Genomic DNA, 13,468 nt, shown 5'->3' with positions numbered 1-13,468 from the left:
GCCCACTATACGCCCTCGCTCAAAGTCCGTCAACTGCACATACGGTTCACGTCCACGCTGTCGCGGCATGCTACCAGTGTTAAAGACTGCGATGGAGCTCCATATGCCATGGCAAACTGGCTGACACTGACGGCGGCGGTGCACAAATGCTGCGCAGCTAGCGCCATTCGACGGCCAACACCGCGGTTCCTGGTGTGTCCGCTGTGCCGTGCGTGTGATCATTGCTTGTACAGCACTCTCGCAGTGTCCGGAGCAAGTATGGTGGGTCTCACACACCGGTGTCAATGTGTTCTTTTTTCCATTTCCAGGAGTGTATTTTATTTCTGTATCGTAATAATCTAAGAAATATGAAAACAATTAAAAGCACATATCATTCCCTCTTTTTTTTCCTATCCCTATACAGAATGAGGGATTGTACTTTTTCACCACAAACATCTATTTGTCTGTAAAAGATAATGGTAATCTGTTTACACCTTGATAGGTTGGATTTTGCAAATTTAAATGTTTTCATATTTCTCAGATGATTATAGAGATACAGAAACGAAATTCTTTGGCCACTGCCAGACCACATCGTTCGTTCATTATTAAAACTACACTGGGATGTAGGATTACACAAAAATATTCAATAGAAGTATTCATTTATTTTCACTAGACTTCTTATTCCATTTAAGTTTTGTCAGATATGTGTTATCAGTGGCGAGTTTTGAGTAATATGTTAAGTTTCCTAGTTGCCATGGTCAAATCTGCATCTTTCTCTAAAACACAGCTGAATTTATAAATACTCACCTCACTAACATTCTAATACAGTTTAAATTGCTACACAATCATAAAAGAGCAACTTATGTAAAGACATGTCAATGGTTTATGAAAATTCCCTTTCTCAGTATAAAAATAATCTATAATTCCGCCACATGTTGTTCCAAATCGACAGTAATTCTCATTTCACCATCTATCAATGAGGCTTAAATATTACACCATTTCATTGAGGGGGGAAAAAAAATCTGCAGTCACTTGAATGTAAGTGTAGATATGGAAGTTTTGTATATTAATGATATGGTGAAATACTCTCCTCTTAGTGTAGTGTCACTTGCCAAAATCTTGTTTCTATATCTGAAACCATTTATAAGATAGGAGGAATTTTGTGAATATTTCATTCTGGCTTTTTCATTGGCGTGAGAGTTTGGGATGAAGTGGTTTATATATGATACATTTTCTTGAGATTTGTAATAGATCACAATATCCTTCAAAGTTCAGAGAAACATTCAGTATAATAGCTACATTTCATACACAACAATATGTGATCTAAAGGAAATTAAAAGCAATCTATGTATTTCACTGCAAACTCTCTGAAACTCTTGTGGTAGTTTACTTACTCCTAAAATATCACAATAAATACGACCATTAATGAAATGACAGGCACTCAATCATGAAGCTACTAATGAAGCTATAAGATGTGCAAGACTTAAATTTTTTACCAAATAGTTTGTTTACAATCTTTTGAGAAAGATTGCAGTTCAGGCGGCTTGCATGCCTTGCCATTCACGGAGTCCCAGCCAGCTAGCTTCCGTGCCGAATCGCACACCATGTGAGAGGTTCAGCACGCGAAGTAGTCGTCACACCTAACTGCTAGCTGGCAGTCATGCACGCCATCTAGCAAACATACAGGGAACCTTACTCTGTGTGAGACAGGCTTAAGTGAACAGTCTTATTACACGCACAGATTATATTTTACTCAGAAAAATAAGCAGGTTCTTTCCCCATTGTTTCTTTTTCCTCTTATAAAAATTATGGAAAGATAAACAAATACTGTTCTCAGAAATAGGAATTATAGACAGTACACATTCAAATTAAATGGAAATGAAGATTAGCCATGCAACTGCCATGAAGTATGTCATGTTGTACAGATCATATTCTTACCTTGGCACTTTGCACAGGCAGCCAGTTGGAGTTCAGCTCAGCCTGCTCCTTGAAGTTTCCTTCAAAGGTATCAGTGATGTCTTGGAGTGAGAAGGCACACACGGCTGAGCCACTAATGCTGTTAGGGGGTGTTGTGAACACTCCATATATGAGCTGTGCATTCACAGAACCATATGTGCCCTCAATAAGCTCTGTTGTAGATTCTAAAACACACATGAAAACAAATATTTTAACGAAAATATCTCCATGGATATAGTTTTGCTTGCTTCCAGGTCTTAAGTGTGGTGGTTCTATTTAATATCAAAATTTTTTTGTTATTCATGCACACATTGTCAACAGGTAGCATATTTCTTCCAGTAATCTTATGACCTGAACAAACTAGTAATCATCATAACTAGTATCCTTTCTTGTAGCATAATGTTATGATAAAGTTGTTGTGTCTCATAATACATACAGAAGGAAGGAAGGAAGGAAGAAAGAAAGGAAGGTTAGAGTGTAATGTCCCATCCACAGTGTGGTCATTAGAGATGGAGCACAAGACTGGATTACAATAGGATGGGGAAGGAAATCAGCCATGTCTCTTTTTCAAAGGAACAAGCATTTGCCAAGATCGATTCAGGGAAATCGCAGAAAACCTACATCGGGATGGTTGGATAGGGATTATAACTGTCATCCCCACCTCAATGTACTTGGTGAATCAGAAATCCACTGACACACTTCCAGATGTGATTGTATGCATGAAAACAAGAAAAACAGTCTAGCAAATATGGGCCCCAAAATGCACACCTTTAGAGTTGTGACCACCTGTTCATCTTTGTTACTATGAAATACATCTCTTCTACTGAAGAAATACTCATAGCTATTAAGGTAAGCATTTTAAGAGGCTATGTTTAAAGGGATTATTCTTCTTGTTCTGATCCATACAACTCCTGTGAAAGTTTGTCCCAGTTCAGGTCCACCCTGTATGTGGAAAAACACTTCTTTGAATTCTCTCTCTTGCTCTCCCTTTCTCAATCCCTCATAATAATTTTTACACAATGTAAATAATGTTCAAAAATGAAAAGTTTGATAGTAATGGATTTTGCTTATAGTATACAAATAACAGATAAATATATTTTGGAAAGTATCAACTGTCACAGCTCTTATCAATAATTTTTAATCAAAAATTATGCTTCTCTAGTACCAAAACTTTCACTAATACCCAAGCAGTTTCAGCTCTTTCTCCCAAACACTCCACTACAGAAAATCACAGCAGAAATCTGGTCATTGTTGTTTTCAATTTAGCCCTGCAAGTTTTGAGGCAAACGTGAAAGCTGTAGGCAGTGTAAAGCAATTTTTAAGTTTTTCATTTATTAATGCTATGGATCTTAAATGTGCAATAATGAGGAAATTTGGAAAACAGAAAAGTTTAAGTCAAGATATAACAGGTGTATTTGTTAACTATAGGGATCCATACTGACCAGTAAGTGTCCCTTAGGCCAAAGCTCTGAGATTCATTTGACTAGAATGCTTGCTAGCAGGAAATGCTCAAACAATAAATTGGAATTTCAAAAAAGAAACAACCCAAAAGGACTTTAGGAATAGCAAAAGAAAATGGTTAGAACGAAAGATCTCTTAACAGTAAACTGTACCTGCTCACCATACGGAAATGAGGGATGCCTTGTGTTGTCATATAATATGCATTTATGTTGATAAAGCACAGTGACTCCTGCTATCAGCTTAACTGTCTGACTGCTGAACACCCACCTATTTATGTACCTCAATTTGAATATTCACAGGAAGACACTTGATGCATTAATTCACTTACTTAGCCTGTCCATCCATCCATCCATCCACCCAACCACCCACCCACCCACCTGTCAAATTCCACAGATACCATCATAAAGGAAAACCGTCAAGGACATGGAACAGGTTACAGTACACATTACAAGAGGGAACTAGTTGTCACTATTCACACCACAAACTAACATAACGTTACCTGGAAAGCTACTACTTTGATAAATCTGTTGTTTCCTCAATTTTATTACACAGCTGCTGCTTTATTTACTTCTGTTTGCTTAATTTACACATGTGCACTGATAATTGTCTATGTATGCAGCTATCTACACATTGTAAGAACAGATTTTTATTTAACAAAGAGTGTTGTTACTTGTCATGTCACTAGGGATCTAGATAATCACTTATCTGATTTGCTATTTAATATAATTAATTTTCAGAGATTTTCAACATAATTTTTATGCCTGCCAAAGCTTCTTAATGTCTTTTTCATCAAAATACAAAACTCTATTCCGAATCCTAGGTAAAGAGGCAAAGTATGTTATATCCTAATCATATAGATGACGATATGGCTGAAACTAATTTTTATTACAAGGCATAAATACCATTCAGGAGTGATTATTCTGGGTAACAAGTATAAAAATGGAATGATCCTCTAAGAGGCCACTGACAAATATGGCTACCTACTTTTTTGCAACCTTCTTATAACTCATTTTTGCTTTAATTGCATTGCCCTTAGAAGATAATTATGTATCACAACAGGTAATGAAAGTATGGAACATAAAACAGCACCCTTGCCTTAACTCAATGCAATAACAGATATTTCTAAGTGCAAAACGTGTTGGACTGGATATCTTGATTAAGTTATCTGTTTTGACTTCACCTTTATTCGTTATCCAGAGAGACCCTAACAGTATTTCATTTCATGTATGACTGTAAATATCTATTTTGCTTATTTGAACTTCCATGATACAAGACCTTATGTCACTAAGACATTCACTGTTTGCAATGAATCAGCTGCAGCAAGTTTGGCTGTCACCAATACAGTTGAGTCTGGGTCTCTGGAAGAATATGGAAGGTTGTTTGTCTGTATGTTGGTTAAAATTGTTAAAATGTTAAGTAGTGTAACTAGCACTAAAATTTTCAAAATATTGTTTCCTTCTCCCAAATTTTACAGGTTTGTCCCAAAAATTTTGAGAGTAAAATTCTCTAGTGATCCAGAAGGACTAGAGATTGACACAGTTTTCAGTGGAGACAGTGCTGTTAGGTCTTGGCTAATGAAAGCCACTTGGTTCAGTCACCTCTGGCAGTGACATAATGACGATCCTGTTTCGCACATAATGCATTTTAGTGATGCATCAAGATTCAAGGTGCAGTAGTCAATTAATTAGAAATATGCAATCCAATTATGCATTAAACTAAAAACAAAATTCAGCCTCTGGGATGATGGGCCTGATCAGGGAAGCCTAGTCATGAAGGTAGAAGTGGCACAGGATGTTTCCGGAGGGCCGAGAAAATATTGATGGCAATAAGTGCTTTGGGAGTCTGTCAACATCCCAAATGCACCAAAATGGGGAAAAGTGCAAAGAAATGTAAACTGGTTTCCACACTTAAGCATAAACAGCAGAGATGAATTAAACATGAGAAAGGTGCACACAAAGATGGTTCCAAAAAGTATGACCTATAAACAGAAGGAAATCTATGGGCTGCATTGTCACGGGTTGCTGGAATGCCATGAAAGTGACCCTAATTTTTTGGGTAGAGTGGCGACACACGAAGAGACCTGGATTTTTGAGTCAATCCCAAATCAAAATGATAAAGCACAGAGTGGCACAGGAAACATCACCTCATCCAAAAAAGGTATGAGTCACACTGAATGTGTGTTTTAAGGACAAATAGTTAATGGCCAGTTTTACATTTAAATCCTCATCTTCTTGTGGGACAGGGTGGAATGCATCAGGGAAGACATCACAAACAACCAGACTTTGCATCACGAGAATACGATGGCAGAAACAGTGTGGCAATGCTGCCTCAGCCACCATGTAGCCCTGACTTCTTTCTGTTTCAAAGTATACAGAGAAGCTTTAAGGGACACCACCTGAGGGGGTAAAAGAAGCTTTGATGTGCCACATGACAGAGGTTCCCAGAGACACCTTCCAGGAAGACTATGCAGACAGAGTGAAACAGTGGCACCATAGATGCAAAAGGAATTTATTTTGAAGATTTTTAAACTTTTGTGCATCAAAAAACAATAAAAGCACTCCTTTAAAAAATTATTTTGAAACTCTTGGGACAGCCCCCTTCTACAATAGAGCTACCATCTGCAAAGTTATCTGTCACAAAGTACATCTTGAGTCACAGATTTCTTCAAAAAACTTTCTCGATTTTGGGTGTGTCTGTCTGTATGCGCGCGTGTGTGTGTGTGTGTGTGTGTGTGTGTGTGTGTGTGTGTGAGGGAGGGAGGGAAGGAGGGAGAGGGGGAGAGAGAGAGAGAGAGAGAGAGAGAGAGAGAGAGAGAGAGAGAGAGAGAGAGAGAGAGAGAGAGAGAGCGCACATGCAGGTATTGTAAGTTCGTCTTTACTTGTTGCAATGTTTGATTATTTTTGTTTTTTACATAACAATTCAAATTATATTATTTAGTGTGAAAAGTATAACTCTTAACATCTTGTCCTCAAATTTAGATTGAGCACATTCTTTCTGGAACAATATATTTTAAAATGAAATGGCAGAAGTACATATTAACTAAGGTGGCAGCCTTCAACTGGATAAGGCACGAGACATAGCCATTTCCTTCATTCATTCACAAAAGTAAAATTTCATCCATGACAATTAATTTTATCAATTTCATTACCAAATTCAAAGGCCACATGCACATGGTTTGACAGAAAGCATGCATAATGACACAGCTGCACATGTGCTGGTGCATCTCAGATGCAACACTGCTTAATAGTGTGTGAAATTCTACAGTGGGCGATACTACAGCCAAGATCTGTATGCATGGAACATTGCACCAATTTTTTGAATAAATGTAGCAAGTAATCTCCAGCCATAAAGTTGACCTGAAAATGGTGTCCAGGCGGTCAGCTGAAATACCAAGCAAGAAGTCAACATTATTCAGATGCAATCCCAAAATCTTGTGAAACCTTGTTATGATGGGGAAACTTCCATATCCACACACCTCCTCTTAAGGTGCTTTACAAATACTAGTAAATAGAAAACTCTGCAGAGGAGAAAAGGGTGACAGTTTCTGTAAGGAACTACTGTTATATGCTGGAATCCTGCTCTTGAGCACAATTTCAGCTCAATAATACAAGAAAAATAATACTGAAAAGGTGAAGTAGAACAATTTCTTCTTCTTCAGTAAGTGTTGAATACCATTAGTCTTAGTGTTTTTTTTCCAGAATTATGGCATATTCCTTTTAACTGTAGTATGATGCACACTTGCTGACAAAGTTAAGCACTTGGGAGGAATGGAGATGAGGATTAGCGCTTACCATGTCGTCATAGCAATTATGATTATCATTAAGTACATCAAGAAGAATAGGATGAATCTAATACTGGAAATAGCACATAAGCAGTTGTAAGTATCCTACTTTGACAATGAATGGGCATCATTTAGTTAAAATATGATGGGCACACAGGAATTAAGGTTAAAGTATTAACTGACTGTAAATTATGTTTTGGAGAGCTAGCTGCCAACCAAATGTATGAACAATAGATAAGACTCACCATCATTTAATAACAAAATTAAGAAAATACTGAGGAAGCAGAGATTGTATCTCATTCCAAAAAATGACATGGAAAAGTCGACAGGCAAAAGTTAGAAGAAATTTGTGCATCTATAAAATGATCGATGTGAGAATCATACAACAATTTCCACCATTGTATATTAACAAATGAGCTCCCTAGAATTCTGGTCCTACGTAAAATTGTGAAACAGGTCAAAGGATTCTTCGTATTCACTCATCAACCAGTTTGGTATCACAACAGAAGACAGCAAAAGGGAAGCTGAAGTTTTAAATTTTGCATTAAAAAATTACTCATGCCAGATGTCCATATGGACATATCGTCATCTGACTTCACACAGGCTCTGTAACGGGGACACAGTAACAGTCATTCCTGGCACTGAGAAGCAACTGAAAGAGTTGAAAACGAATAAGTCACCAGATATAGATTAAACCCAGATTAGATTTCAAAGAGAGTACTCTTTGTCACTGGCCCCTTACTCATCTTGTTTTTATCAAGAATCTCTTGCCCAGTTGAAAGCCTCAAGTGAAAGTAAAAAAAAACGCAGGTGAATCCTGTATAAAAGAAGGGCAAAATAATGTAATGGACATACAAAATTACAGACCTATGATGTTAGCATATGTTTGCTACAGAATTATTGAACATATTCTATGTTTGAATATAACAAATTTCCTTAAGACAGGAAAGCTTCTATTCATTAGTCACCATGGATTTAGAAAGCACTGCTTGCGAGGAGCTCAGTATGCCCTTTTCTCACATGGTGTCCTGGAAAGCAAGGATGAAGGGAATCAGGCAGATTCCATATTCCTAGATTTCAGAAAGTGTTTGACATAGTGCCCCACTGCAGGCTGTTAATGAAAGTCTGACATTCCCAGACATGCTAGTGGCTTGAAGACTTATTAAGTTATAGAATCCAATACATTGTCCTGGACGGTCAGTGTCAATGGGGATGAGGGTACCATCAAAGTTGCCCCAGGGAAGTGTGATGGATTGTTCTAGATCTATAAATTCTATGAGATGGATAGGGCAAGAAGAGTCTGCATTGCTGATGATGATGTAGCATACAAAAAGCGTCATCATCATCACCATCATTATCATTATGTGACTGTATGAGAGTACAAGATGACTTACATAGAATTTATATTTGCTGAGATATATGGCAGCTTGCTCTAAATGCAGAAAAAATTAAGTTAATGCAAATGAGTAATGTTCAAGTGCCGTATTGCTTGTGTGTTCATTGACATAGTCACAACGATTAACTGTCTATGCATGATGTTCTGAAGTGATATGGAATGGAATGAACACATAAGGTTGGTAGTAGGGAAGGCGAGTGGTAGATTTCAGTTTACTGGGAATATTTTAGGAAAGTGTAGCTCATCTACAAAGGAGTACCGCTTATACATCACTAGTAAGACTCATTTCTGAGTACTTCTCAAGCGTTTGGGGTCCCCACCAGATCAGATGAAAGAAAGATATCAAAGAAATTCAGAGGCAGGCTGCTAGATTTATTACCAGTAAGTTCCATCAAAAAATGAGTGTTATGAAAATATTTTGTGAAATCACGTTGGAATCCCTTGGGGGCAGAGGACATTCTTTTTGCAGAACAGTATTGAGAAAATTGAGAGAAACACCATTTGCAGCTTAGTGCAGGACAATTCTACTGCTGCCAACACACATTTTTCATAAGGACCATGAAGGCAAGATAAAAGAAATTAGGGCTCGTAAGGGGGCATTTAGACAGTCATTTTTTCCCTCACTCCTTTTGCAAGTGGAACAAGGAAGGGAAGTGTTAGTAGTGGTGTAAGATACCCTCCGACATGCATCATATTGTAGCTTGTACAGTAAGTATTATATTTGCAGAATGGTTAAATGCATGCATAACTCCATACACACACAGCTCTGTGAATGTTGCATACATTTATGATGAAATAATTTAATTGGATAGATAAAAATTCTACTCACCAAGCAGTGGCAGAACACACACATGGAAGAGGATTGTAATTAGGCAAGATTTCAGAGCCAGTGCCTCCTTCTTCAGGCAGAAGGGTTGAAGAGGAAGGAAGAGGGGTCTTTCCTTATCATCCCGTGCGGTAAGTCTACCCGGACCCGCATTTCCAGTTGACTTTCCACAAATCTACACATTTTCCTAGGCCTCTCCAGTCCTTTTCCTTCACCTCTCTTCCTTCCCCTTCAACCCTCCTGCCTGAAGAAGGATCCACTGGTTCCGAAAGCTTGCCTAATCACAACCCTCTTTTATGTGTATGTTCTGTCGGCACTTGGCGAGTAGATTTTTTATCTATCCAATTAAATTATGTTGTCAAAAATCGATTGTTTTTGTTGTTAAACATTTATGGTGGCTAGAATAATCACCAGAGGATGTTATAGGTCACTATGTGACCATGTAATCAATTACAAGTTAAGTAATGGGCATGCAATTTATCAGGGGGTTAGTGAGAATTGTGAAAGATTACAGATAATGCCATGTGGTTGCACGAGACAATCTTATCATCATCTGGGAGAGTTTGAAATGGGCTCGTTTTGGATCTACATCTGGTCAGTTGGTCAAGGTGTGCAATACACAGGCATGTGGGGTGTTTGGATACAGTGTTTGCTCACTGTCGGACTGAATGTGAATATGAGATGAAGCAAACATGTCGCTGAAGCTCTGGTAAACCAAGTGTCAACTCACATTGTATCTCCTGCACCTCTGTATCTGTCACTTCGACAAAATTAAAGGACTTATTAAGACATTCTGTATCATCCTTAATCACTGATTGGGGACTATTAAATGCCAAGCTACTGAAACACTGTCCAAAAAGCAGGCTACCTTTAACACCACAGCACACATGGCTGCTTTTAATATTTTCAACATTTTGCGGCACTGTTAGCAGCTGTATAAATATTAATTTTAAAATTAATATACATGGCTGCCTTTGGTGTGGTGCAATATCTGGGTTGAATGGACTGTTGATAAATGGTATTGCAAATAAATGGTGTTGCATCATTTTCAGACGTGAATTTCTGTTCTGAATTACTTCAGATAACTATCGTCTGCAAGTATGGTGTTGCTGAGAGGGAAGGATATGTTGTGTCAGTGTTTTGGAGAGACACACCGATACTACCCCTAGCATCATGCTGTGGAATGCTGTCGTGTGCAAATTTGGATCACCTCTGGTGGTGATTTGAGGAACTCTTTTGGCAGTAAGTCACAAATATCCTGGGCCCTCATGTGCAATACATGGGGATTGTCCTGTGGCTGCCTCATGAGACAGTGTCCAGATGCCCCCTCTCAAAAGAACAACACCTCAACTACATATGGTCTGTGTGTTGTTGAGGTATTCTTGGCCAACAAGAACTGTACCCAACAGAAAACACATGCAATCAGCACAGGGATCAACTCAATCCCAGTTCCAGTATCCAGGGCCATTTATAACAGTAGGGAGCCAACTTACCTCAGGAAAAGATGCTATGGCTGTGAGATACCTTTCCTACTATACCAGTGCACATGTCCAGGACTAATAACTAACAGGGTGTAACACATGATAATGGTCCTGCTATGTGCTTACACTGCCAATTTTGTTAAATATTTAACTTTGTTTTGTAGTGACTGAAATAAAACCCAATAACCTCTCAATCTGTGAAGTTTCATTTCACTTCCTCCTCTCCTACTAGGTGCTTAACTTTCCTGACAGTGTGTGTATTTCAACTGTATTTTTTACAAAAATACTTGCCCCAGATCAAGATGTGTGACAGAATGACTAAATTATACAAAATAATACATGCACTTTCCATGCAACAATATACTACAGAACACTACAGAACTTACATCAAGCCAGTTGCATGACCACAACCATTAATTGCCTCAGGATGGTTCATTCTATACCTAGGACCAGCCATCATGCTCAAGACACACATGCAGCTTCAAGCAATCTTCTTCCAGCTGGGCTCAACCTATATACCAAATCATGACTGTGTCCTCAGAGATGCAATGACATGAATTAATCAAACTATCTCTAACTCATTTAACAGGGGTTTGGAAAGGGAAGACATGATAGATAAAACTTTAAAGAATACAGCAAAAAATAGGGAAAACTGAGCCAATGTCAGAGAATGTACCTAGGACCTTTCATACGCTTGATGCTTGTACTACTGGTTTAGAACAATATAGACGTCAATTATTATTTTATTTAGAATATAGGCTTGTTTGATTTTAGGCATTACAAAATGCAATGAACATTTTTCTCATAAGTTGATCAGTATGTAATCTGTCTGTAACAATTACTTACTGCAGTAAACAAAATTTGTCTCTGCCACAGTTTGTCGTAATCATCCTTACCTGAAAGTGAGTATTTGAGCTTCACTTGCTACATTTAATCCTTTTGGGGTTACTCCTTGTGGGGTTTATGGTTCGAGTGAGGATTAAACAGGGTGATTATAATTGAATTTTTGCTACTTGAGAGGGCACCCACAAAAAATGAATGATTATAGAATAATGAAACTTTGTGGAAACATTTTTAAAGAGATGCTGAAGAAAAATAATGAATAAACCACTGAAAGAAACACACTTTAGTTTCCACATGGGAGGGTACCATTTGTTGATTGTGTCCATGTTGCTCAATGTAATACCGTTTGCATCCACAACAGCCTGAAATCACACTAGAGATTCCGTTTCAAAACTGTTCACAGCACTTTCTAAACGGTGGACCGTGGAATGTTCAACTATCATGACACAGCTCATGTACTGCTTGAAGATCTCGAATTGCATTCAGCATTCTCAGCCATGGCATTAGTAACTTCAACAATCTGTGATGAAACTGGCCATCTGCCTCTCCCAGGAGTAATTCCCAGATCACAAATTAAATCAAACGTTTGAATCATGTTCTCCAACTTCAGTGTGGAAAGAGGAACTTTGATATTCACTACTGCTATTGTTTTGATAAAACAGCTTCATGAGTAAAGCTCTGCTCTACTTGTCCAGGCCCATGTTGACTATCTGCAGCTGTAACACACACTGGTGCTTGTGTTTCATCCCTATGTCACTGTACTATCACTGGCACCTAATGGTAAGTCATGACACTAACACAACTAGCTATGTATGTCCTGCAGTGCACAGTCTGAACATTATTCATATAAAGTTGCGTTCCCATTTGGTAAATACTTTTCTGCCTGCACCTCCACAAGTAATAAAAGTTTAATTGTAACCACCCTGTATCTAGGCAAAATGTTTAACTGTTGCAGTTCAGTTTTAATGTTAATACGTAGTTTGAGGTTATTTTGTTTTCATGTTCAAGTTTATTACATAAAATTGGAATGATGTTTTGACATGTGATAACTTCGGTAATAATGCTTTGTTTTTGGCTAATATATTATGCATGGAATTTTTATGCTTATGGATACTGAACATTTAACTGGGACACATTTTTCTTAAGGTACCACAGCTCATGTAATTGGAGGCTTAAACCCTATCCCACACCATGTGGAATTTGATGAAAACCGCCTCACTTTTACAGTATTACTTTTACTCTTAATTACTTTATTTATTTTATGGTTCTACTAGTCAGTACTGTGGATATGTTCCAGTTAAAACTTCTTGGCTGACAGGCAGTGGTTAATATATAAAACTATTCAGAGTGTGGGAGACAGCCTCAGAGATAAATTTCTAACTGCATCAAAAACTCAAGGGACCCATGAATTTTTAGATGTGGTTCCAATGTATCAACATTCCCTCAGCCAAACATAAAAGGGACAAATTAATAAATGGCCAATAGTGGAGCATGTTTTTCAAACCAGGAACTTGCAATTAAGTGAGATTAATGTTTCACTCAACGCAACATGTGGGAACACTGCTCTGCAAAGTAACATCACTGGTAGTCGACGTGGGTCCCATGCAAGAAACTATTTGACCAGCAATTGGTCCAATGACTGTCACGTTCAGCTCCTTCTATAGTACATGTTTATATCGTCAATAACAGTTTCATACAGAGTATTTGGATCGGGTTATTATTCATTGTAATTGTCTCCTTTACTT

General features: G+C 38.0%; 1 protein-coding gene across 4 annotated transcripts in view; it reads right to left on the bottom strand.

Annotated features, from left to right (window-relative positions):
- Positions 1-13,468, bottom strand: part of LOC126484579 (semaphorin-1A) — an 893,741-nt gene that overhangs the window by 50,087 nt on the left and 830,186 nt on the right. For all 4 annotated transcript variants that reach the window (XM_050108140.1, XM_050108141.1, XM_050108142.1 and 1 more), the window contains exon 11: positions 1,918-2,120. In XM_050108140.1, coding sequence (XP_049964097.1) covers positions 1,918-2,120 — 203 coding nt within the window. The remainder of the gene's footprint in view (positions 1-1,917; positions 2,121-13,468) is intronic.

Source organism: Schistocerca serialis, chromosome 6, assembly GCF_023864345.2.
Source record: "Schistocerca serialis cubense isolate TAMUIC-IGC-003099 chromosome 6, iqSchSeri2.2, whole genome shotgun sequence".
NCBI classification, from domain to species: Eukaryota; Metazoa; Arthropoda; class Insecta; order Orthoptera; family Acrididae; genus Schistocerca; species Schistocerca serialis.
The sequence above is the reverse complement of the archived record's forward strand: the minus strand, read 5'-3'. Positions and strand labels throughout refer to the sequence as shown.